Below are 27631 nucleotides of genomic sequence, written 5' to 3' on the forward strand. Positions count from 1 at the left end.
TGCAGTTAATACAGGTAATGAGTGGAGAACAGGAGGGCTTCTTAAAGAAAAACTTACAGGTCTGTGAGAGCCGGAATTCTTACTGGTTGGTAGGTGATCAAATACTTATGTCATGCAATAAAATGCTAATTAATTACTTAAAAATCATACAATGTGATTTTCTGGATTTTGTTTTAGATTCCGTCTCTCACAGTTGAAGTGTACCTATGATAAAAATGACAGACCTCTACATGCTTTGTAAGTAGGAAAACCTGCAAAATCGACAGTGTACCAAATACTTGTTCTCCCCACTATATATATATATATATATATATATATATATATATATATATACACACACACACACACACACACACACACACACACACACACACACACACACACACACAAGCGCTCCCCACTGCAGAGAGAGAGAAGAGGGAAAAAGGGGGAGTGTGCACCTGTGCAAGTCATTTGAAGATACACAGCGATCGGCTCTGGCTGCTGTGTATCGGAGACAATAAACCCATAAGTATTTAATCGTAGCTAATTGCATTCATTCTGGGTCTCACCCATTCTGTTAGAGCAGGACTCTAGTGCTGCTAGCTTCTCTGTTTTCTATCACATTGACAAAGCTCAGTAAGGCAAGCAGATGCTGTTAGTGCAACACCCTGCCTTGGAGAAAATCCATAGACAGTCACATGATCCTTATATAGCCCTGAGCAACTCCCTTACCATCATTCACCTCCTTCCAGAATAGGATCCCGAATAGGAAATACAGTATTGGCAATTAAGGATAGGTTTACAGATGTACGATCTTAATTTGACCAGTATTGTCGCAGCAAAATAATCCTGCAGAAACAGGATTTGAACGTTTAATCCATAATTTTGCTTGATCGGTGGTTAGACTATTAAGTGGCCAAAATTAGACTACATGAGAAGTGCAATGCTGTTAATATAACCGTGTGTTATTGCGTGTTTTCAGTGAATTTATGTAAATCATGAAGCTCATCTGCATTTCCTATGGTGCTGGTAAGTTCTCAGCAACAAAGGAGTGATCAAATGAAGATCCTACATCTGTAATAGGCTAGCATCTGCTTACTAATATGTTAGTTGTTAGGATATACGACAGCTTAGATGGTTATGGGCTTTAGGTGAAATTCGACGCGGCACCTTCCTCCAATAATCCATGCTTGTGAATGGACATGATTTATTTCTGCAATCGGGAACTCTGTAACACTCTATGCACACGGTTCCCTGAAAAAAAATGTATGTGTGTTTGTTTGTATGTGTCTGTGTGTTTATAGTGCCTTTAGAAAGTATTCATACCCCTTGACTTATTCCACATTTTGTTGTGTTACACCCTGGATTCAATATTTTTTTCTCACCAATCTACACACAATGCCCCATAATGACTAAGTAAAAATATGTTTTGAGAAATTCTGTCATATTTAATGAAAATGAATTACAGAAATATCTTATTTACATAAGTATTCACACCCCTGAGTCAATACTTTTTAGAAGCAACTTTCGCACTACTTACAGCTGTAAGTCTTTCTGGGTAAGTTTCTAAGAGCTTTCCACACCTGGATTGTGCAACATTTTCCATTATTCTTTTCAAAATTCATTAAGCTCTGTGAAATTGGTTGTTGATCATTGCTAGACAACCATTTTCAGGTAACGCCATAGATTTTCAAGTAGATTTAAGTCAACACTGTAACTCAGCCACTCAGGAACATTCGCTGTCTTTTTGGCAAGGAACTCCAATTGTAGATTTGTGCTTTAGGTTATTGTCCTGCCTAAAGGTGAATTCATCTCCCAGTGTCTGGTGGAAAGCAGACTGAACTAGGTTTTCCTCTAGGATTTTGTCTGTGCTTAGCTCTATTCCATTAATTTTTTATCCTGAAAAACTCCCCAGTCCTTAAAGATGACTGCATAACATGATGCAGCCACCACTATGCTTGAAAGTATGGAGAGTGGAACTCAGTAATGTGTTGTATTGGATTTGCCCCAAACTTAACACTTTGTAGTCAGGACAAAAAGTTCATTGCTTTGCCACATTTTTTGCAGTATTACTTTAGAACCTTTTCCCAACAGGATTTATGTTTTAGAATATTTGTATTCTGTACAGGCTTCCTTCTTTTCACTTTGTCATTTAGGTTAGTATTGTGGAGTAACTACAATGTTGTTCATCCATCCTCAGTTTTCTCCTATCACAGACATTACACTCTGTAACTGTTTTAAAGTCACCATTGGCCTCATTGTGAAATGCCTGAGTGGTTTTCTTCCTCTCCGGGCAACTGAGTTAGGGACGATGCCTGTATTTTTGTGGTGTCTGGGTGTATTGATACACCATCCATAGGGTAATTAATAACTTCACCATGCTCAAAGGTAAATTAAATATCTGCTTTTTTTTGTGAAGTCTTTATCTGATTCACAACACCTGTTTAACAAAGCAAGACTCTGATCCCACTTCTGACATCACCACATATCATACAAATATATATCTTTGCTGTACATTATGCTTTAAAAATAATGATGTCACATCTGATGTGATTCTGACATCACATCCAGATCACAGATGTGTGTTGTATACATGGCTGTTACGAGAAGAGAGATTCACAACCCTATGCTTCCCTTACTCAAAATATCACACTTGCGTTAACCTCTCTGGGAAATGTGAGATGCGTCCCACCTTGCCAACAGCCAGTTAAAGTGCAGGGCGCCAAAATCAAAACAAGTACAATCTCATAATTACAATTCCTGAAGCATACAAGTATTTTACATAATTTTAAAGATAAAATTCTCGTTAATCCAGCCACAGTGTCTGAATTCAAAAAGGCTTTACAGCGAAGCACCACAAACAACTATGTTAGGTCACCAAAAGTCACAGAAAAACACAGCCATTTTCCCAGCCAAACAGAGGAGTCACAAAAAGCACAAATAGAGATAAAATTAATCACTAACCTTTGATGATCTTCATCAGATGACACTCATAGGACTTCATGTTACACAATACATGTATGTTTTGTTCGCTAAAGTGCATATTTATATTAAAAAATCGAATTTTACATTGGCGCGTTACGTTCAGTAGTTCTAAAACATGCAGTGATTTTTATAGAGCCACATGAATTTACAGAAATACTCATCATAAATGTTGATGAAAATACAAGTGTTACACATGGAATTAGAGATATACTTCTCCTTAATGCAACCGCTGTGTCAGATTTCAAAAAAACTTTACGGAAAAAGCAAACCATGCAATAATCTGAGTACAGCGTTCAGACAACAAAGCAGCCAAAAAGATATCTGCCATTTTGGGTAGTCAACATTAGTCAGAAATAGCGTTAGAAATATTCCCTTACCTTTGATGATCTTCATCAGAATGCACTCCCAGGAATCCCAGTTCCACCATAAATGTTTGATTTGTTTGATAATGTCCATCATTTATGTCCAAATTGCTTCTTTCTTTAGGGCGTTTATTACACAAATCCAAACGTGCGTTCAGGTCCAGCCGAACGTCGGACGAAAAGTTCAAAAAGTTATATTACAGGTCGTAGAAACATTTCAAACTAAGTATAGAATTAATCAATCTTCAATAACGTTCCAACCGGAGAATTCCATTGTCTGTAGAAAAGCAATGGAACGCAGGTCGCTCTCATGTGAAATGCGCGTGACCAGCCTGTGGCACTCTACCAGACACCTGACTCATTCAGCTCTCGTTCAGGCCCACTTCACAGTAGAAGCCTCAAACCAGTTTCTAAAGACGGTTGACATCTAGTGGAAGCCTTAGGAACTACGTAACCAATATCCCACTGTATCTCCAATAGGGGCTGAGATAAAAAAACTACAAGCCTCAGATTTCCCACTTCCTGTTTGGATTTTTTCTCAGGTTTTTGCCTGCCATATGAGTTCTGTTATACTCACAGACATCATTCAAACCATTTTAGAACCTTCAGAGTGTTATCTATCCAATACTAATATGCATATATTAGCATCTGGGACAGAGTAGCAGGCAGTTTACTCTGGGAACCTTATTCATCCAAGCTACTCAATACTGCCCCCCTGTCGCAAAGAAGTTAACTCCAAATATAGCCTACATTCATGGGTTTGTAGTCCAATCACATAACTGCTGAGACAATGGAATAGTGACTAATGGATGTTTTCAACTTGAATGCAGCATGGTCAAATCCCCATAAAATCATTAGTGACAATATTTGTAAATATTTCTATTGATACTTTATATTCAAAATCACAAGCATGGATATATTATAGAGATGATGTTATGCCAGAGAATTTAAGGAACTGTGTCCCTTGTTATTTTCTGTCTTTACCTCCCCCTCTCTTCTTTCTTCTCTCAGGACCGTAAACTGACTAAAGCGGAGCGTCAGAGGTTTAAGGAGGAGGCAGAGATGTTGAAGGGTCTCCAGCACCCCAACATTGTGCGTTTCTATGACTTCTGGGAGTCACCGGTCAAAGGGAGGAAGTGCATCGTTCTTGTGACAGAGCTCATGACCTCAGGGACACTAAAAACGTGAGACACACACAACCAACAGCATGCCCCCCCCCCTCATGGAATGAAATAGTTCCTCCACATTTTGATTCATAGTTGAATGATAGTTGTTCATTATCAGATGGATTGTAACGTTAGTGGTCTTGATGATGAAAATCTTGATGATGATGGTCTGCCCTTTATCTTCCAGGTATCTCAAGCGTTTCAAGGTGATGAAGCCCAAGGTTCTGAGGAGCTGGTGTCGACAGATCCTGAAGGGCCTCCACTTCCTCCACACCAGGACCCCTCCCATCATCCACAGGGACCTGAAGTGTGACAACATCTTCATCACCGGCCCCACCGGTTCCGTCAAGATAGGAGACCTGGGATTAGCTACGCTGAAGAGGACCTCCTTCGCCAAGAGTGTCATTGGTGAGGATGAGGAATCATGCTCTTTCATGCTCTGCTTGGAATGGTAGTAAATACATCACCTGTAAAAGAGTATGGAATCTATACTGTAACTATGCATTTCATGGATTATGACAGTAATTCTGTTGAGACCTGCTCGTGAATTCAATGAGCTTCTTTTGGATAGGTACAGTATATGTGAATTAGCTTAGCATGTTTATCATTTTAGCATGAGTGTGTTCCAGTGTGTAAGGAAAAACCTTCTGTTTCTTTCTGAAGGAGCCCTGTAACTCTTGTGACCTTTGACGTTTGCCCTCTTCTCTGACCCCTGTCGTCCCAGGCACCCCAGAGTTCATGGCCCCTGAGATGTATGAGGAGCACTATGATGAGGCGGTGGACGTCTATGCCTTCGGGATGTGTATGTTGGAGATGGCCACCTCAGAATACCCCTACTCCGAGTGCCAGAACGCTGCTCAGATCTACCGCAAAGTCACCGGCGTGAGTCCAGCGAGTCCATCTTCCATCCTATCTATCACCCACACCATTGCTAGCACCAATGTTTTCTTACTAGCACCAACCCACCCACCCCATTACTATTGCCAATGTTTACTTACTAGCACCAACAGCAAAGCCATACAGATCTACAGTGAATAGTTCAAAAGTCTACCATGGTGATGCAAGCTGTTAGTACTAACAAAACAAACCTACATAAGATCACAGATACAGGCTTCTACAGAGTCACTCAGAAATATCAAAGTAGCACTAATGTTACTATAGAGATGCCAGTATGAATGGAGTGCACAGGAGGCTGGTGAGGGAGGACGGCTCATAATAATGGCTGGATTGTAGTGAATGGAATGATATCAAACACATGGAAATGACTTAAGGAGACTTAAGGAGAACATGTCTGTGTCTCAAATGGTATTTTATTCCTTACATAGTGCACTACTTTTGATGGACTTTTCCCTATGCAGTGAAGTACATAGGGAATAGGGTGCTATTTGGAACCCATATTTGGAACATGTGCCCATATGTTTTTCCAGAGGGAGCTTCCTGACCATGTCACTGCACCGTGGGGAATCTGTTCTTAATGGGGTATGACATTTGTCAGCCATCTTACTCCTGTCACAAAGAATGCAGGTTGAACGCTGTGTGTGTTGTTGTTTTTGGGACTCTGGGAGACATCACCCGATATTTGTGGACTCCAGGAAGAGTAACTGTCGCAACTGGGGATCCAAAAAATAAACAAATGTTCTTCATGTTTGTGATCATGAAGATTGTTCTTGTTTTTGCGTCTGAATGTGAATGTGAGTGTCAGTGTGAGAACGTTTGAGATATCATATGATATTCTTCGTACTTGTCATCCTGAAGATAGTTGTTATTTGTGGCTGGCATCTCCAGGGGGTGAAACCTGCCAGTTATGATAAGATCAGTGACCCAGAGATTAAGGAGATCATCGGGGAGTGTATCTGCCATCGGAGGGAAGAGAGGTAAGTGGATAGAGTCAAGTCCACCTTTAAAGTAAAGAACTGAGCAGATAGAAAGCATTAAATGGTAAAAACCAACACATACGCACAACACACATACGCGACACAGACACATACCAAAATGACAACATACACACACAGACACGGTCGCCCTTTCGCTATCTCCTAGCCAACTTTGCATAAGCATTTCACTGCACCTTTTATACCTGCTGTGTACGTGACCAATAAACACACACACACACACACACACACACACACACACACACACACACACACACACACACACACACACACACACACACACACACACACGCACACACACACACTGTTTCTGTCCTGAGGTATGAAGTTGGTGCCAGTATTTGGGTCTGCTACTGTTGATGTTTTTATGTGTACTGACATTTCACATCTCTGGATCCGATGGATACTATAACCTTTGCACAGCAGCAGTGTTATGTGTGTGTGTGAACGTGCGTGTGTGTGTGTATACTGTACTGAATGTGGGTTGTTCTCAGGTACACCATAAAGGACCTCTTGAACCATGCCTTCTTTGCGGAGGACACAGGCGTAAGAGTGGAGCTGGCCGAGGAGGATGATGGGAAAAAGAATTCCATTGCCCTCAAGGTGTGGGTGGAGGACCCTAAGAAGCTGAAGGGGAAGTACAAGGACAGCGGGGCCATCGAGTTCACCTTTGACCTGGAGAAAGAGACCCCAGAGGGTGTGGCCCAGGAGATGGTGAGTTGCCGAGCCATGTGTAGAGATTGTATATAACTCTGGTAGGGCTCACGTTATCATGGTTCAGAAACGGTTGGTGTATTTGCAGTGCCAGTTGCAGAGTATGATATGGATATATGATGTAGACTGAAAAACAGAACTATAGATACACTTTATTTGTTGAGTCAAAATATATATTTTTGTTCTATGATAAGGGAAGTGTTTAAAAAACAACACTTGGGGTGTCCTCTAGAGTGTAGTGTCTGTCACTCTCTGTGCTATGGTGATCTTGGTTTCGTCTGTTCTGTGCAGACTATATCTCCCAAGTCATGTCCTGTCCTATCTGCATTGCCCTGCCATATCCTTCCCTGTCCTGTCTGCATTGCCCTGCCACATCCTTCCCTGCCCTGTCCAGTCCTGTACTATTCTGTGTACTGTCCAGTCCTGTACTATTCTGTATCCTGTTCTGTCCTCTGTAGGTGGACTCTGGGTTCTTCCTGGTTTAGTGATAGCAAAGACAATTTAGTGAAAGACCCTAAACAGTAGAGAAGATGAATGGAGAAATGTGTAACATTTGGAGCATGGGGATTCTTGACCAATCACATTTACGTTGCCATGCTGCGTCACATTGCACTCCCTTTAGTGCTTAGTTTAGTAATAACCTCTCTGTTGTAGGTGGAGTCGGGCTTCTTCCTGGACAGCGATGTGAAGATAGTAGGAAAGTCCATCAAGGACCGAGTGGCTCTCATCAAATGGAGGAGGGATCGGACCGTCCCTGCAGTCGACACCCAGACCCAGAACCTGCTACAGGTTTGTGCATTTTGTCGTTGTTGATGTTGGTTTTTAATTTGTTCCTTTATTTGTCTGTCTGAATCAATGTTATCATATTATTATTAACCAAATGTTTACAATAAACAACTCTGCTGCAGTTGCCCAGCATGGGGTTACCACCACAGGGGGCGCCACTGGCCCCAGCAGAGTCTGAGGAGGAAGAGGGTGACCAGCCCCTTACCCTGCTCTGCAGCCTGCCGGCCCCATGTAAGAACCTGCTCTGCAGCCTCTGAACTAATAGCAAAGACAGAGACACAGGAAAACAACAAACAAATAAAGAAACAAACACATAGACTAATGTGCATACAAGAAAACGGACCAATACTTAAAGTAACTGAAACACACACACATATATATATACACTGGTCACCTTCTCTTGAGGCAGGGCCGATCTGTTCAAAGTAATCCGGATGAATATCTACAGGGCTTATAGAGGACAGGTAGAGATAGAGGGACATAAAGGCAGATCAGTGTGTGTATGTGAGAGAGCGAGAGCGAGAGAGAAAGAGACTGCTGCAGGGTGTGAATAGCACCAGTGACTCAGCTCTGAGTCATCTCCCAGCTTTTGAATTATAATGACGCTTAATCTCTTTGTCCCTCTGTTTCTTTCTTACGATCTAGCTCTTTCGCTATCTCTTTCATTCAAATTCAAATTCAAGCTGCTTTATTGGCATGGAAAACATTGTGTCAATATTGCCAAAGCAACAATGTATACAATATATATTGTAATAAAAGTAATAAAAGTAAGTAACAATAACAAATAATAATATAAAATGGTAGTAAATAATAATACAAAAGTAAATACAAAAATAACAACAATATAGTAGAAATGTAATAAATATTACAAGCTAAACATGGAAAATGAAACTATAACTAACTTATAACCAGATAACTGTCATCTTCACCATTACATCAGTACTACAACTACCATCATCATTACTACTACTCCTACTACCACCACCATCATTAAACTGCTATCATTCTCATCACCCTACTACCCATACCACTACTATTTGGAATGATAAACAACAATAATAATAGAAATAACAATAATAGTAATAACAATAATAGTAATAATAAGTAAGTTACTATTCACTATGCAGATGTTATTATTCAGTGTCCCTCAGTCAATGGCAGGCAAATACATATTTGGCTGCAAGAGGAGCCATTGCTACTTCGCCCATGAGTCTTTTTAGTTTTTCCTCTGGGTTTAATAAGTTAAAATTTGGAATAAATGTAGTCATTTCTGTGAATAATGAATCACTTGTAGAGGAATCTGTCTCACAGTAAAGGAGAAAGTGCATCTCTGTGGCAACCCCCCCCTCTCTCTCTTGTCTGAGGTTGGCGTAATGTTTTCTCCACACACTGTTCCCTATTATTCTAGACAGTCAGCACAGTGCCCCCTACCAGTCCCTCCCAGAGCCCATATCTACAGCCCAGGTCTACAGCCCACCTGTGCAGTCCCAGGCCCAGCTGCACCAGGCGGCCTACCAGCAGCCCACTGCACAGCCTCCGCAGGTGGCCTACTCCCATGCTAGTACCACACAGTTTCATCAGGGGGCCTACCAGTCTCCACCTGTAAGTTCTCTCACACAAAATGCCCCATTGTCTCAAACTCATACAGTGAGGGGGAAAAAGTATTTGATCCCCTGCTGATTTTGTACGTTTGCCCACTGACAAAGAAATAATCAGTCTATAATTTTAATGGTAGGTTTATTTGAACAGTGAGAGACAGAATAACAAACAAAAAAAATCCTGAAAAACGCATGTCAGTTGCCAACAAGGGTTTTGCCACCAAGTACTAAGTCATGTTTTGCAGAGGGGTCAAATACTTATTTCCCTCATTAAAATGCAAATAAATTTATAACATTTTTGACATGCGTTTTTCCGGATTTTTGTTGTTGTTATTCTGTCTCTCACTGTTCAAATAAACCTACCATTAAAATTATAGACTGATCATTTCTTTGTCAGTGGGCAAACGTACAAAATCAGCAGGGGATCAAATACTTTTTCCCTCATTGTATTTCAAAACATATTCTCACTGCAAGTGTCAGACATACCCTTTGTCTCTAGCTCCTTGTTTATGTTGTGTTTTGGGTAGTTTCTGTCTTTGTAAAGACAAACTGAACTAAAATATGTTTTCTTTTGTCCGATCAACCTGAGCAGCACTACTTCAGTGAGCCCTCTGCATCTCAGAATCCTCTTCTCTCCCCTGAGAGGGCAGAATATTGGTTTGCTGGTTGTGGGACCAATGAGAGGACAGTGAGTTGTGGTGGGAGCAATCAGTGCACTAGGCGTGGAAGCACCTCCTTGATTGACATGTGCAGGGCCCACTCTCTCCCTAAGCCACTGAGTCGTTCTCACTGCCACCTCTGTCCCAAACGAGATAATACCCTACGTGGGAGCCGAGAAGGGGACGAAATTTCAGAGGAGTGCGCAGCAGCCTCCCTCCCCCCTCCCACTCAGGATCCTGTCCTGTCCCCTCCACTGTCCCAGCATCATCAGTGTTCCTACCATGACTCAATCAGTCAATCAGTCAATCACCCCCATCCTGCCATCCTGGTTACAAAGCCCATACAATGCCCCTCTGACCTGCCCCTGCCCCACTCCCACTCCCACTCCTGCAGAGCCTGTGCGAGCTTTGACCTTCTACTGAGGACCAGGATGGAGACCGGGGAGTCTCTAGGCTACCCCCAAATGCCCCCCTCCCTCCCTCTCCCCAGTGCTCACCAGTCCACCCCCCCATCAATCTCCCCCACCTCCTCTCACTGCTCAATCTCCCTCCAATCACCTCCTCCCTGTCTGCTCCTCCATCTCCCTTCTGGACCACACCCTCACATCTTGCCCCACCTCCTTACCTATTGGTCCGCTCCTCTAGTGGAGGTCTGTCCCTGCTCAACCACTGTCTAAGACACATCGTCAGTCGCAGGAGCAGCTCCCCAACACCAATAGACACCCTGTACTGGCCCAGCCAAAGCTATGGAAAGGCTGGGCTTCGCAGGACCAGCTCCCCTATACCACCAGACACTGGGGCCTACTGGCCCAGCCAAAGCTATGGAAAGGCTGGGCTTCGCAGGACCAGCTCCCCTATACCACCAGACACTGGGGCCTACTGGCCTGGCCAAAGCCAGCCCACCTCTCCTGTGCCTGAGCATTCTAATCAAGACCAGGGCTTGGGCTTGGGCCTGAGTTTGGAAAAGGCTCTGCTTCTATCGCCACATGACAGCGAAGGCAGACCAGGTGGTCCAGGTGGCACAATGGTAGGTCAGGGATACGACAGGCTTGATTGAACTTTGACCATGCCCATCAGTTGCCATAGCGACACCCGACCTAGCTGCAGCAGGGGCATGGGGCTGGTTCTTCTTCCTGCTTTGCTCAGCTTCCTCTGTCCCTCCCATGATGACCATGATGACCATGATGCAACATTACTTCCCAATCCAAAATCCACCCCTAATAGGATTACAAAGTTCCGATAACTTTCCCAAATTTCCCAGGTCTTCCAGAAATCCTGATCGGAGGATTGTAGATTTCCTGTTTATTCCCACCTGATTCTGGAAATCTTCCTCTTGTGATTTCTGAAAAACCTGGGTAATTTGGAAAAGTTACTGAAATGTTGCAACACTTCCCCCTAGCCTCAGTTCTAGCTGTTTCTGTTCCCTCCTCAGCAGACAGAGAATGTCTTGGATTACTATTTATTCTATGATATGATGGATCACCTGTGTAGATCCCCTTACTACTGCAGCCTCTCCCCTTTATCCTGCAGTTTCCAGCAGCAATATCAACCCTGCTCACAATGATTCACTCCTGTGTTGCTCCTGTGAAGGAACATTTCTCAGTTGAAGATGCTGATGATTTTTTTTGTGTTCGTCTCAATGTTAATTTTCTTCTCCAGATGATTGTTCTATATGATGTGTTATAGATCCTCTTAGCCATGAGCTGAAAGCCTGCCTTTCCCCTGTTTGTTCCAGCCCAGTACAGGATTGACCCAGCCCCAGGCTCAGCATACCTCTGCTACAGCCACACCAGGGCCTACAGTACATAAGAGCAGACCAGCTGCAATACAGAGCTTCCCAGCTGCTGCCCATGTCCCCACTGGACAGGCACAGGCACAGCTTACTGCTCCTGTCCAGCCCAACCAGGAGGTAAGGGTCTGTTCTGAATCCAACACTTGGGTGTGAATGTGTGTTTGTGTATGTGCATGTGTGTGTGTACCTGTGAGTGTGTAGCTATGAGAAGTGATAGTTTGTGGGACTCTCAATAACAAAATATTGACTGTCCAGTCAGATGCTGTCTGTCCCCAGGCTTCTGTTCAATGAGCAGAGATGAAGGTGGCTGTGATGTTTGTTGTTCTCAGCTGTGAGTACAGTATATTCACACATAGACAAGCCCTGTGGTGTGTATGTGTAAGCCCGGAGCCTTGTGTTTCTGTGTGGGTGTCTGTTTGTGGGTGTGTGTGTGTGTGTTTGTGTGGGTGTGTGTGTGTGTGTTTGTGTGTTTGTGGGTGGGTGTGTGTGTGTGTTGTGTGTGGGTGGGTGTTTGTGTGTGGGTGGGTGGGTGTGTGTTTGTTTGTGTGTGGTTGGGTGGGTGGGTGTTTGTGTGTGGGTGGGTGGGTGTGTGTTTGTGTGTTTGTGTGGGTGGGTGTGTCTTTGTGTATGGGTGTGTGTGTGTTTGTGTGTGGGTGTGGGTGTGTGTTTGTGTGTGGGTCAGTGTGTGTGTGTTTGTGTGTGGGTGGGTGGGTGTGTGTTTCTGGGTGTGTGTGTGCATATGTGTTTGTGGCCAACCAGACCCGGTGACATGTGTTTATGTGTGGTACGTGTACCTGTCAGACAGAAAAAACAGACAGATATGGCTGTTTGCCAACCAGACTTGGTGACAGGACAGGCAGAGTGTTTGAGGCAATAGATTATGTTTGTGGAACAGGACAGATATAGATGTTCAATTAACTTTGTCATGACGTTTACTCACCCTGCCTGTCTGTCTCTCTCCCCTCGCCTCTATCCTCTCTCCCCATCTCTCCCCCTCCCCATCCCCCCCCCCTCTCTCTTTCTCTCTCTCGTTCTCTCTCGTTCTCTCTCTATCTCTCTCTCCTACTACAGTTGTCTACCAGTCAGCCTCTACCTGAGCAGTGCTCTGACATCACCACCAGTCTTGTCCAATCAGCTGCCTTCCTGGCCAGCAGTGCTCTTCCCCCTCTACAGCAGCCTGTCCAGGCCACACACCCTTTTGAGCCACTACAGATCAAGACAGAGGTGGGAAGTAGATAGTCTCGCTTGACAGACTCATGACGCTCAAGCAACACAGATCGAGTTGAAATCGGAAGTTTACATACACTTAGGTTGGAGTCATTAAAATTTGTTTTTCAACCACTCCACAAATTTCTTGTTAACAAACTACAGTTTTGGCAAGTCAGTTAGGACATCTACTTTGTGCATGACACAAGTAATTTTTCCAACAATTGTTTACAGACAGATTATGTCACTTATAATGAATTGTGTCACAATTCCAGTGGGTCAGAAGTTTACATACACTAAGTTGACTGTGCCTTTAAACAGCTTGAAAAATGCCATAAAATGATATCATGGCTCTAGAAGCTTCTGATAGGCTAATTGACATCATTTGAGTCAATTGGAGGTGTACTTGTGGATGTATTTCAAGGCCTACCTTCAAAGTGCCTCTTTGCTTGACATCATGGGAAAATCTAAAGAAATCAGTCAAGACCTCATAAACAAATTGTATACCTCCACAAGTCTGGTTCATCCTTGGAAGCAATTTCCAAACGCCTGAAGGTACCACGTTCATTTGTACAAACAATAGTATGCAAGTATGAACACCATGGGACTATGTAGCCGTCATACCGCTCAGGAAGGAGACGCGTTCTGTCTCCTAGAGATGAACATAATGTGGTGCGAAAAGTGCAAATCTATCCCAAAACAACAGCAAAGGACCTTGTGAAGATGCTGGAGGAAACAGGTACAAAAGTATCTATATTCACAGTAAAACGAGTCCTATATCGACATAACCTGAAAGGCCGCTCAGCAAGGAAGAAGGCACTGCTCCAAAACTGCCATAAAAAGCCACACTCTGTTTGCAACTGCACATGGGGACAAAGATCATACTTTTTTGAGAAATGTCCTCTGGTCTGATGAAATAAAATTAGAACTGTTTGGCCATAATGACCATTGTTATGTTTGGAGGAAAAAGGGGGAGGCTTACAAGCCGAAGAACACCATCCCAACCGTGAAGCACGGGGGCTGCAGCATTATGTTGTGGGTGTGTTTTGCTGCAGGAGGGACTGGTGCACCTCACAAAATAGATGGCATCATGAGGAGGAAAATTCCGTGGATATTTTGAAGCAACATCTCAAGACATCAGTTAAAAGTTAAGTTAAAGCTTGGTTGCAAACGGGTCTTCCAAATGGACGATGACCCCAAGCATACTTGCAAAGGTGTGGCAAAATGGCTTAAGGACAACAATGTAAAGGTATTGGAGTTGCCATCACAAAGCCCTGACCTCAATTCTATAGACAATTTGTGGGCAAAACTGAAAAAGTGTGTGTGAGCAAGGAGGCCTACAAACCTTACTCAGTTACACCAGCTCTGTCAGAAGGAATGGGACAAAATTCAACCAACTTATTGTGGGAAGCTTGTGGAAGGCTACCAGAAACATTTGACCCAAGTTCAACAATTTAAAGGCAATGCTACCAAATACTTGTTTCACCCCTAATCTAAACTGATGCCTGTGGAAAACAGAGAGATTAAAGCTTTGTGTTTATTACGTTTTCATTATGTTTACTTCACTTTTTTTATTCCATAGTTTCCCTCCTTGCCTTACCCTGCCATGGTGGGGACACCAGGCGGATGCGAGTTGTCCCCTACTCCCCGGCTCCTCTGTGCCCTGTCTACCCCCCAAGGATTTCCCTCCCTGTACCTGGTCCACCCAGCCCCTGTTACTGTACTGTGCCCTCCCTAACCACCGTTGGCACCCCCCAGACCTCAGTGTCCCTGGCCCAACAACCCCAGCAGACGTTAGGCATGGCAGTACCCATCCCCCTGCTTGCCATGACCTTGCCCCCTAGGATGCCCTGACAGCAGCCATGGCATCAGTCGGTCTATCCTGCCACCCCTCAGCAAGACCTCCCCCTTCTCCAACCTTCTTACCACCTGCCCCTCTCCGATGTACACCCTACCGCCCCCCTTGCCCACCTCCCTGAGAAACACGTGGCAGAGCAACCTCTCCATGTGAATATTCTAATTAATGCTCACTGTAGGGTTGTAAAATTCTAGTAATTTCCCCCAAATTACCTAGTTTTCCTGAAATCCCATTTGGAAGATTCCTGAAATTAGGTGAGAAGGAGTAAGGACATTCACAGTCCTCTAACCAGGGTTTCTGGTAATCTGTGGAAAGGTACAGGAATTTACAACCGTAGCTTACTATGATGCCTGAAACACAGCAAACCTCCCAAATACATTACGTATACTGGATTTACAAGACCATCCAAATATGTTGGCTTTGCATTTTTACTTTAAGTTGAAATGTGGACAGTAAGACATGGACAGTAGCACAGTTCAGAACACACATTTCGATGAACTAGTAGGTTGTACCATAGAAATAGAATTGGAACATCTAACCCTGGCAATTTGACTGGAAATCTCAAAGATTTATGGGTAGACTTCCTGCTTTTACTTTCTGCTTTTAATTCCTGCTTCCCTCCTATGGGTATGCTCCCGGTGGCCTCCAGTCCACCTATTATGCCATCATTGACTTGAATGGGGACGCCCGTTCCATTCCTTCTATTTCCAACTAGCACTCACAGTCTCATGTCTGAATTAAACGTTCATCAATATTTCTCAAATGTCAAATTTAGAATTTGTGTTTAAGGTGAAGTTTAGGCATAAACTCCGAAATCTTAAGGTTAGACATTAACTCTGAATGGTTATGGTAAGGTTTAGGGTTTGGGATAGGCTTAAAACCAAAGTCTTAAAACTACTTTCTATCGCTGGATTCGAACTTGCAACCTTTGGAATCAGAGGGAGATGCATACGCCTATCCACCATCCCTTTCCACAACACCCTAGTAAAACCCTAGCGCTTACTGTTGCCTCTAGTGGCCGGTTCCGAAAACAGACTTATATGACAGGTGACCTGGCTGTTTATTTCTATGGGTTGTACAATGTTAGCAGCAGTGGCAAAAAGGGTACTGTAATAACTAAGTTATTCCTCCCTCCAGATCCAGACTGGTGCCCCTCAGGACTCCCAAGGAGAGGCTCCGGTGTCACCACAGGCCCCGCTCCACCCCGTCCAGCCTGCCATCCTGTCCCCTCCCCGGAGGGGGCATATGGTTGACCCCGACCCTGCTGCTGCAGCCGGGTCTGATCAGACACTCCCTGAGAGTCCAGCCCCGGCCCCACCCCTGGCTCCGGCCTCGGCTCTGGCTGCAGCCTTGCAGCAGGCTGGCACCCAGAAAGGTACCAGCCTGCCCACGACTCAGCAGAACCTGGAAACTGAGTCCATATATACCGTTTCCCAACCTGAGGCTAGCCAAGAGGTAGGTAGCTACACAGACAGATCCCGACCCTACAGCTCCCTACAGTTCACTAAAGTACCCTACCCTACCCTACAGTTCACTAAAGTACCCTACCCTACAGTTCCCTACAGTACCCTACAGTTCCCTAGTCTACAGTTCCCTACAGTACCCTACAGTACCCTACAGTTCCCTAGTCTACAGTACCCTACAGTTCCCTTCAGTTTTCTACAGTTCCCTACCCTACAGTTCCCTACAGTTCCCTACAGGACCCTACAGTCCCCTACAGTTCCCTACATTTCTCTACAGTTCTCTACCCTGCAGTACCCTAAAGTTTCCTACAGTACCCTACATTTCCCTACAGTACCCTACAGTTCCTGACCCTACAGTTCCCTACAGTACCATCAAAGTTCCCTACAGTACTCTACAGTTCCCTACCCTACAGTTCCCTACAGTACCCTACAGTTCCCTTCAGTTCTCTACAGTTCCCTACCCTGCAGTTCCCTAGAGTTCCCTACAGTACCCTAAAGCCCCCTACAGTACCCTACAGTTCCCTACAGTACCCTACAGTTCCCTACACTACAGTTCCCTACAGTACCCTACAGTACCCTAAAGTTACCTACAGTACCCTACAGTTCCCTACTGTACCCTACAATTCCCTACAGTTCCCTTCAGTTCTTTACAGTACCCTACAGTTCCCTACAGTACCCTACAGTTCCCCAGAGTTCGCTACAGTACAGTACAGTTCCTTACAGTACCCTATAGTTCCCTTCAGTTCTCTACCCTGCAGTTCCCTAGAGTTCCCTACAGTACCCTACAGTTCCCTACAGTACCCTACAGTTCCCTACAGCACCCTACAGTTCCCTTCAGTTCTCTACCCTGCAGTTCCCTAGAGTTCCCTACAGTACCCTACAGTTCCCTACAATACCCTATAGTTCCCTTCAGTTCTCTACCCTGCAGTTCAATAGAGTTCCCTACAGTACCCTACAGTTCCCTACAGTACCCTACAGTTCCCTACAATACCCTACAGTTCCCTTCAGTTCTCTACCCTACAGTTCCCTAGAGTTCCCTACAGTACCCTACAGTTCCCTACAGTACCCTACAGTTCCCTACAGTTCTCTACCCTACAGTACTGTAAAGTTACCTACAGTACCCTACAGTTCCCTACAGTACCCTATAGTTCCCTTCAGTTCTCTACCCTACAGTACTCTAAAGTTACCTACAGTACCCTACAGTTCCCTACAGTTCCCTACTGTACACTACAGTGTCCTACCCTACAGTTCCCTCCAGTACCCTCCAGTTCCATACCCTCCAGTTCCCTAGAGTTCCCTAGAGTACCCTACAGTTCCCTAGTCTACAGTTCCCTACAGTACCCTATAGTACCCTACAGTTCCCTAGTCTACAGTTACCTGCAGTACCCTACAGTTCCCTACAGTACCCTACATTTCCCTTCAGTTTTCTACAGTTCCCTACCCTACAGTTCCCTACAGGACCCTACAGTCCCCTACAGTTCCCTACTCTACAGTTCCCTACATTTCTCTACAGTTCTCTACCCTGCAGTACCCTAAAGTTTCCTACAGTACCCTACAGTTCCCTACAGTACCCTACAGTTCCTGACCCTACAGTTCCCTACAGTACCCTCAAAGTTACCTACAGTTCCCTACAGTTCCCTACATTCCCCTACAGTTCCCTACAGTACCCTACAGTTCCCTTCAGTTCTCTACAGTTCCCTACCCTACAGTTCCCTACAGTACCCTACAGTTCCCTTCAGTTCTCTACAGTTCCCTACCCTGCAGTTCCCTAGAGTTCCCTACAGTACCCAAAGCCCCCTACAGTACCCTACAGTTCCCTACACTACAGTTCCCTACAGTACCCTACAGTAGCCTAAAGTTACCTACAGTATCCTAAGTTACCTACAGTACCCTACAGTTCCCTACAGTACCCTACAGTTCACTACCCTACAGTTCCCTACAGTACCCTACAGTACCCTACAGTTCCCTACAGTACCCTACAGTACCCTAAAGTTACCTCCAGTACCCTCCAGTTCCATACCCTCCAGTTCCCTACAGTTCCCTAGTTCTCTGCAGTACCCTACAGTTCCCTAGTCTACAGTTCCCACAGTTCCCTATAGTACCCTACAGTTCCCTAGTCTACAGTTCCCTACAGTTACCCTACAGTTCCCTACAGTTCCCTTCATTTACCCTTCAGTTTTCTACAGTTCCCTACCCTACAGTCCCCTACAGTTCCCTACAGTTCCCTACAGTTCCCTACATTTCTCTACAGTTCTCTACCCTGCAGTACCCTAAAGTTTCCTACAGTACCCTACAGTTCCCTACAGTACCCTACAGTTCCTGACCCTACAGTTCCCTATAGTTCCCTTCAGTTCTCTACTCTAGTTCCTACAGTACCCTCAAAGTTACCTACAGTTCCCTACAGTTCCCTACATTCCCTACAGTTCCCTACAGTACCCTACAGTTCCTTCAGTTCTCTACAGTTCCCTACCCTACAGTTCCCTACAGTACCCTACAGTTCCTTCAGTTCTCTACAGTTCCCTACCCTGCAGTTCCCTAGAGTTCCCTACAGTACCCAAAGCCCCCTACAGTACCCTACAGTTCCCTCCAGTACCCTCCAGTTCCATACCCTACAGTTCCCTAGAGTTCCCTACAGTACCCTACAGTTCCCTAGTCTACAGTTCCCTACAGTACCCTACAGTTCCCTAGTCTACAGTTCCCTACAGTACCCTACAGTTCCCTACCCTACACTTCCCTACAGTTCCCTAGTCTACAGTTCCATAAAGTTACCTACAGCACCCTACAGTTCCCTACAGTACCATACAGTTCCCTATAGTTCCCTACAGTACTCTAAAGTTACCTACAGTACACTACAGTTCCCTACAGTACCCTACATGTCCCTACCCTACAGTTCCCTACTGTACCCTACAGTTCCCTACCCTACAGTTCCCTAGAGTTTCCTCCAGTTCCCTCCAGTACCCTACAGGTCTCTACCCTGCAGTTCCCTAGAGTTCCCTACAGTACCCTACTGTTCCCTACCCTACAGTTCCCTACAGTACTCTACAGTACCCTAAAGTCACCTACAGCACCCTACAGTTCCCTACAGTACCCTAGAGTTCCCTAGAGTTCCCTAGAGTTCCCTACCCTACAGTTCCCTACAGTTCCCTACCCTACAGTTCCCTACAGTTTCCTACCCTACAGTTCCCTACAGTTCCCTACAGTTCCCTAGAGTTCCCTACCCTACAGTTCCCTACAGTTCCCTAGAGTTCCCTAGAGTTCCCTACAGTTCCCTACAGTTCCCAAACCCTACAGTACCCTACAGTTCCCTAGAGTTCCCTAGAGTTCCCTACCCTACAGTTCCCTAGAGTTCCCTAGAGTTCCCTACAGTTCCCAAACCCTACAGTACCCTACAGTTCCCTAGAGTTCCCTACAGTAACCTACTCTACAGTTCCCTACAGTACCCTACAGTTCCCTATAGTTCCCTACAGTTCCCTACAGTACCCTACAGTTCCCTATAGATCCCTACAGTTCCCTACAGTACTCTACAGTACCCTACAGGTCCCTATAGTACCCTACAGTTCCCTACCCTACAGTTCCTTATAGTTCCCTACAGTTCCCTACAGTACTCTACAGTACCTCAAAGTTACCTACAGTACCCTACAGTTCCCTACAGTACCCGACAGTTCCCTACCCTACAGTTCCCTACTGTACACTACAGTACCCTACAGTTCCCTACCCTATAGTTCCCTACAGTTCCCTACAATACTCTACAGTACTCCAAAGTTACCTATAGTACCCTACAGTTCCATACAGTACCCTACAATTCCCTACCCTACAGTTCCCTACAGTTACCTATAGTACCCTACAGTTCCATACAGTACCCTACAATTCCCTAGCCTACAGTTCCCTACAGTTACCTACAGTACCCTACAGTTCCCTACCCGATAGTTCCTTATAGTTCCCTACAGTTCCCTACAGTACTCTACAGTACCTCAAAGTTACCTACAGTACCCTACAGTTCCCTACTGTACCCGACAGTTCCCTACCCTACAGTTCCCTACTGTACACTACAGTACCCTACAGTTCCCTACCCTATAGTTCCGTTCAGGTCAAAAGTAGTGCACTATATAGGAAGGAATATTGTGCCATTTGTGATACAGGCATACTCAACCCCATATGACATGTTTTGTGAATCCAACAACCCCATTGTCTTTCCCCCAGGAGCCAGTGCAAGAGAAACCCATGGCGTTTCACAGTTATGCAGGCTATGACAGGTGTGTGGCCATACCTTCTGAACTTGACTAGTGTTAAGATGTTTTTCCCCAATGTACAGTACAGGGGCTTTAGTGGATACAATGAGTGACCCTGACTATCTGTGAATAATAAACCTAGAACACTACACTGTGTGACAATGGACACCTTGCCCTGTCAATCCTGAATGTTTTATTTTTTATTATTATAATATATTTTTAAGGGGTGGATCAGAATTAATATTGCATATAGATTGTTGCTTCCATCAATGTAATTGTCTGCATCATTTCCAATCCCCCATCTATTGTTTGGGTAAATATATATATCCATACACATACATACCTATATATATATATATATATATATATACCGTTGAAGTTTACATACACCTTAGCCAAATATATTTAAGCTCAGTTTTTCACAATTCCTGACATTTAATCCTAGTAAAAATTCCCCGTTTTAGGTCAGTTAGGATCACCACTTTATTTTAAGAATGGAATGTGAAATGTCAGTATAATAGTAGAGAGAATTATTTATTTCAGCTTTTATTTATTTCATCACATTCCCAGTTGGTCAGAAGCTTACATACACTCAAATACTAATTTAGTGTATGTAGGAGGAGGAGGAGTAGTAGGAAGGATCGGAGGACCAATGCGCAGCGTGGTAAATGTTCATGATATTTATTATGACTCAGAACACTAAAGAACAAAACAATAAAGCGACAACGAACGAAACGAAACAGTCCTATACGGTGAATACACAAAACACAGAACAGAAAATAATCACCCACAACTCAAAGGTGAAACCAGGCTACCTAAGTATGGTTCTCAATCAGGGACAACGATTGACAGCTGCCTCTGATTGAGAACCATACCAGGCCAAACACAGAAATCCCCAATCATAGAAAAAAGAACATAGACTGCCCACCCCAACTCATGCCCTGACCATACTAAAGCAAAGACAAAACAAAGGAAAAGGTCAGAACGTGGCAATAATGACCACTCCAATACCTTGACTTTGTTGTACTTAAGCCATTTTGCCACACCTTTGGAAGTATGCTTGGGGTCATTGTCCATTTGGAAGACCCATTTGCAACCAAGCTTTAACTTCCTGACTGATGTCTTGAGATGTTGCTTCATTATATATTATTATATATTATATATATAGAGAGAGAGAGAATCCAACCCTTTTTTTTCAATTATCGCCTAAAATGACATACCCAAATCTAACTTCCTGAACCTCAGGACCTGAAGCAAAGATATGCCTATTCTTGATACCATTTGAAAGGAAACACTTTGAAGTTTGTGGAAATTTGAAATTAATTTAGGAGAATATAACACACTAGATCTGATAAAAGAGAATACAAAGAAAAAAATGTATTTTTTTTGTACCATCATCTTTGAAATGCAAGAGAAAGACCATGATATATTATCCCAGCCCATGCACAATTTAGACTTTGGCCACTAGATGGCACCAGTGTATGTGCAACGTTTTAGACTGATCCAATGAACCATTGCATATATGTTAAAAATTTTGTATCTAGACTGCCCAAATGTGCCTAATTGGTTTATTCATACATTTTCAAGTGTGTAATTGTGCACTCTCCTCAAATAATAATAGCTACTGTAATAGCTACTGTAAATATAATAGCTACTGTAAATTGGACAGTTCAGTTAGAAAAACAAGAATGTAAGCTTTCTGCCCATCTATGTCCTGGGATTTGTTTTTGTTTCCTACCACCTCATGCTAATCACATTAGCCTATGTTAGCTCAACCGTCCCACGGGGAGGTGGGGGGACGGAACACCGATCCTGTAGAGGTTAAAAGTGTTCTTTACCTCCTTCATATCCCTACCTTTAGCTTCAACTCAGATGTGGCGTCGGGTAAGGAGATGAGTGATGGTTACGATGGCTCGGCCAGCAGCGGGAAGGGAGACGGGAAGTCCCGGAAACACCACCGCAAGTCGACCCGCACACGCTCACGCCAAGAGAAGACCAACAAGCCCAAACTGAGCATGCTCAATGTAAGTCCGTCCTGACTACCCACCTCTCCGAACTGACCAGTGGTCAAGGTTTTTGCCATTCATAAGCTATTCAGTAAGTCCAAAGGATAAAGTTTAAAACAGAAATTACCATTTATACTGTATATTCATATATTGCTATATTCAAAGTATATGCATATCCGTACTTGCACATTAAAAGTGATTTCTCCTTCTCCCTCAGGTGAGCAACAAGGGCGATAAGATGGTGGAGTGCCAGCTGGAGACCCACAACCACAAAATGGTAACCTTCAAGTTTGACCTGGACGGAGATGCTCCAGAAGAAATCGCTATTTACATGGTGAGGTCATGACCTTGGAAGACCTGTTTGCATCCCGAATGGGGGTTTGGTTCAACTACGCTAACATATGGAATTGTTTTAAGATGGTCATATCATGAATCATTTAGCTATTTGATTTGGAATTGCAGGACCCCTTTAGGCCTTTAGGTATCAAAAAACATATACAGTTGAAGTCAGAAGTTTACATACACCTTAGCCAAATCAAATCAAAGTTTATTTGTCACGTGCGCCAAATACAACAGGTGTAGTAGACCTTACAGTCTAATGCTTACTTACAGGCTCTAACCAACATTGCAAAAAAGGTGTTAGGTGAACAATAGGTAAGTAAAGAAACAAAACAACCATAAAAAGACAGGCTATATACAGTAGCGAGGCTATAAAAGTAGCGAGGCTACATACAGACACCGGTTAGTCAGGCTGATTGAGGTAGTATGTACATGTAGATATGGTTAAAGTGACAATGCATATATGATGAACAGAGAGTAGCAGTAGCGTTAAAGAGGGGTTGGCGGGCGGTGGGTGGCAGGACACAATGCAGATAGCCCGTTTAGCCAATGTGGGGGAGCACTGGTTGGTCAGCCCAATTGAGGTAGTATGTACATGAATGTATATTTAAAGTGACTATGCACATATGATAAAGAGAGAGTAGCAGCAGCGTAAAAAGAGGGTTTGGGGGGGTTGGGGTTGGGGTGGGAGCACACAATGCAAATAGTCCAGGTAGCCATTTGATTACCTGTTCAGGAGTCTTATGGCTTGGGGGTAAAAACTGTTGAGAAGCCTTTTGGTCCTAGACTTGGCACTCCGGTACCGCTTGTCATGCGGTAGTAGAGAGAACAGTCTATAACTGGGGTGGCTGGGGTCTTTGACAATTTGTAGGGCCTTTCTCTGACACCGCCTGGTGTGGAGGTCCTGGATGGCAGGCAGCATAGCCCCAGTGATGTACTGGGCCGTACGCACTACCCTCTGTAGTGCCTTGCGGTCAGAGGCCAAGCAATTGCCGTACCAGGCAGTAATGCAACCAGTCAGGATGCTCTCGATGTTGCAGCTGTAGAACCTTTTGAGGATCTCAGGACCCATGCCAAATCTTTTTAGTTTCCAAAGGGGGAATAGGCTTTGTCATGCCCTCTTCACGACTGTCTTGGTGTGTTTGGACCATTCTAGTTTGTTGTTGATGTGAACACCGAGGAACTTGAAGCTCTCAACCTGCTCCACTACAGCCCCGTCGATGAGAATGGGGTCGTGCTCGGCCCTCCTTTTCCTGAAGTCCATAATCATCTCCTTAGTCTTGACTACGTTGAGGGAGAGGTTGTTATTCTGGCACCACACGGCCAGGTCTCTGACCTCCTCCCTATAGGCTGTCTCGTCGTTGTCTCATCGTTGACGCTGTTGTGTCGTCAGCAAACTTAATGATGGTGTTGGAGTCGTGCCTGGCAATGCAGTCGTGGGTGAACAGGGAGTACAGGAGGGGACTGAGCACGCACCCCTGTAGAGCTCCAGTGTTGAGGATCAATGTGGCAGATGTGTTGCTACCTACTCTCACCACCTGGGGCCAGCCTGTCAGGAAGTCCAGGATCCAGTTGCAGAGGGAGGTGTTTAGTCCCAGGATCCTTTGCTTAGTTATGAGCTTTGAGGGTACTATGGTGTTGAACCCTGAGCTGTTGTCAATGAATAGCATTCTTACATGAGTGTTCCTTTTGTCCAGGTGGGAAAGGGCAGTGTGGAGTGCAATAGAGATTGCATCATCCGTGGATCTGTTTGGGCGGTATGCAATTATGTTGGGTCTAGGGTTTCTGGGATAATGGTGTTGATGTGAGCCCTTCCCAACCTTTCAAAGCACTTCATGGCTACGGATGTGAGTGCTACGGGTCTGTAGTAATTTAGGCTGGTTGCCTTTGTGTTCTTGGGCACAGGGACTATGGTGGTCTGCTTGAAACATGTAGGTACTACAGACTCAATCAGGGACATGTTGAAAATGTCAGTGAAGACACCTGCCAGTTGGTCAGCACACGTCCTGGTAATCAGCCTTGTGTATGTTGACCTGGTCTTACTCACGTCGGCTACGGAAAGCGTGATCACACAGTTGTCCGGAACAGCTGATGCTCTCATACATTTAAACTCAGTTTTTCACAATTCCTGACATTTAATCCTAGTAAAAAATTGCTGTCTTAGGTCAGTTAGGATCACCACTTTATTTTAATAATGTAAAATGTCGGAATAATAGTAGAGAGAACTATTTATTTCAGATTTGATTTCTTTCATCACATTCTCAGTGTGTCAGAAGTTTACATACACTCAATTAGTATTTGGTAACATTGCCTTTAAATTGTTTAACTTGGGTCAAATGTTTCGGTTAGCCTTCCACAAGCTTTCCACAATAAGTTGTGTGAATTTTGGCCCATTCCTCCTGACAGAGCTTGGTTCGTAGGCCTCCTTGTTCGCACACTCTTTTTCAGTTCTGCCCACAAATTTTCTATGGGATTGAGGTCAGGGCTTTGTGATGGCCACTCCAATACCTTGACTTTGTTGTCATTTTTGCCACACCTTTAGAAGTATGCTTGGGGTCATTGTCCATTTGGAAGACCCATTTGCGACCAAACTTTAACTTCCTGACCGATGAATTGAGATGTTGATTCAATATATCCACATCATTTTCCTGCCTCATGAGGCCATCTATTTTGTGAAGTGCAGCAGTCCCGCCTGCAGCAAAGTACCCCCACAACATGATGCTGCCACCTCTATGCTTCACGGTTGAGATGGTGTTCTTCGGGTTGCAAGCCTCCTCAGAAGCTTCTAAAGCCATGACATCATTTTCTGGAATTTTCCAAGCTTTTGGGCACAGTCGTCTTAGTGTACCTGAATTGGAATTGTGATGCAATCAATTATAAGTGAAATAATTTGTCTGTAAACAATTGTTGGAAAAATTACTTGTGTCATCCTTACCGTCCTTACCGACTTGCCAAAACTGTAGTTTGTTAGCAAGACATTTGTGGAGTGGTTGAAAAACAAGTTTTAATGACTCCAAATTGAGTGTATGTAAACTTCTGACTTCAACTGTATGTATATATTTTTTTTAAATAAAATATTGAATTTAGCCTTTACTGGTATTGCATTGAATAACACATTCCTAAAAAAGACAGTCAAAATATAAATCACAAGGAATAAGGTTTTGAAGTTTTTTCCCTTTATGTACCATGGATCATTTTACTACTTGATTTGGAATTTTATGACCCCTGTAGGTATAAAAGTAGAAAAACATATTTGATGAAACGCATTGAATAACAGATTCATACATGTAAAAACAGATGGATTTTGATTGGGATTTTGATTGGGATTTAATGCAATGGTGCATAAATACACTCTTAAGGATTAATGGACCAGTTAGAATATGCTCAAAACTGCAAAGCAGATTGTCTGCCACTCCTGGCAAGCTAGAGCAAACGCTCAAAGAACTATGGACTTTCGGTTCCTCCTCTGTCACCAAGCTAGAGCAAACGCTCAAAGAACTATGGACTTTCGGTTCCTCCTCTGTCACCAAGCTAGAGCAAACGCTCAAAGAACTATGGACTTTCGGTTCCTCCTCTGTCACCAAGCTAGAGCAAACGCTCAAAGAACTATGGACTTTCGGTTCCTCCTCTGTCACCAAGCTAGAGCAAACGCTCAAAGGACTATGGACTTTCGGTTCCTCCTCTGTCACCAAGCTAGAGCAAACGCTCAAAGGACTATGGACCTTCGGTTCCTCCTCTGTCACCAAGCTAGAGCAATCGCTCAAAGGACTATGGACCTTCGGTTCCTCCTCTGTCACCAAGCTAGAGCAATCGCTCAAAGGACTATGGACCTTCGGTTCCTCCTCTGTCACCAAGCTAGAGCAATCGCTCAAAGGACTATGGACCTTCGGTTCCTCCTCTGTCACCAAGCTCAATGCACTACAGCAGAAGATGTGGGAAATTAATGTAGCCTGTACTGTTGGGTCATTCTCTATCTATAGTATTTCCTTTTGTCATTTGACTTTTCCTGATATTGTATATGGCTGATATTGTATAATTACTGTATGTTACGATTGTTCCTGAAGTGTTATTTGTTCCTGAAGTGTTATATCTTCATAATTATTTACATGTGGTTACATCTTCTGTGTGTGTGTGTGTGGTGTCCATGTCTCTGTGTGTGTGTGTGCACGCTTGTGTGTGTGTGTTTTTGTGTGTGTGCACGTTTGTGTGTGTGTGTGTGTGTGCACGTTTGTGTGTGTGTGTTTTTGTGTGTGTGCACGTTTGTGTGTGTGTGCGTGTGTGTGTGTGCACGTTTGTGTGTGTGTGTTTTTGTGTGTGTGCATGTTTGTGTGTGTGTGTGTGTGTGTGTGCACGTTTGTGTGTGTGTGTTTTTGTGTGTGTGTGTAGGCAGAGAATTTCTTCATCCTACCCATAGAGAAGGCGATGTTCATTGACCAGTTGAAGGACATCGTGGACAAGGCTGAGGACATGCTGAGCGAGGACATGGAGGGAGAGACGGACTCCGCTTTGGGGGGCAGTCCCCAACTGGGACACACCTCTTGGGGGCCGGGGGGAGAGGTGACGGGGACATCCCAAACACAACCCACTAACACAC

General features: G+C 44.2%; 1 protein-coding gene across 2 annotated transcripts in view; it reads left to right on the plus strand.

The window, feature by feature from the left end:
* LOC112255329 (serine/threonine-protein kinase WNK2-like) overlaps positions 1 to 27631 on the plus strand; it is a 59406-nt gene that overhangs the window by 19521 nt on the left and 12254 nt on the right. For both annotated transcript variants that reach the window (XM_042324681.1, XM_042324682.1), the window contains exons 2-16: positions 4341 to 4513; positions 4683 to 4903; positions 5220 to 5377; positions 6281 to 6369; positions 6882 to 7101; positions 7756 to 7890; positions 8010 to 8118; positions 9296 to 9489; positions 11880 to 12053; positions 13008 to 13160; positions 16138 to 16455; positions 20664 to 20716; positions 22554 to 22716; positions 22916 to 23032; positions 27424 to 27594. In XM_042324681.1, coding sequence (XP_042180615.1) covers positions 4341 to 4513; positions 4683 to 4903; positions 5220 to 5377; positions 6281 to 6369; positions 6882 to 7101; positions 7756 to 7890; positions 8010 to 8118; positions 9296 to 9489; positions 11880 to 12053; positions 13008 to 13160; positions 16138 to 16455; positions 20664 to 20716; positions 22554 to 22716; positions 22916 to 23032; positions 27424 to 27594 — 2448 coding nt within the window. The remainder of the gene's footprint in view (positions 1 to 4340; positions 4514 to 4682; positions 4904 to 5219; positions 5378 to 6280; positions 6370 to 6881; positions 7102 to 7755; positions 7891 to 8009; positions 8119 to 9295; positions 9490 to 11879; positions 12054 to 13007; positions 13161 to 16137; positions 16456 to 20663; positions 20717 to 22553; positions 22717 to 22915; positions 23033 to 27423; positions 27595 to 27631) is intronic.

This window comes from Oncorhynchus tshawytscha, linkage group LG07, assembly GCF_018296145.1.
Source record: "Oncorhynchus tshawytscha isolate Ot180627B linkage group LG07, Otsh_v2.0, whole genome shotgun sequence".
Lineage (NCBI taxonomy): Eukaryota > Metazoa > Chordata > Actinopteri > Salmoniformes > Salmonidae > Oncorhynchus > Oncorhynchus tshawytscha.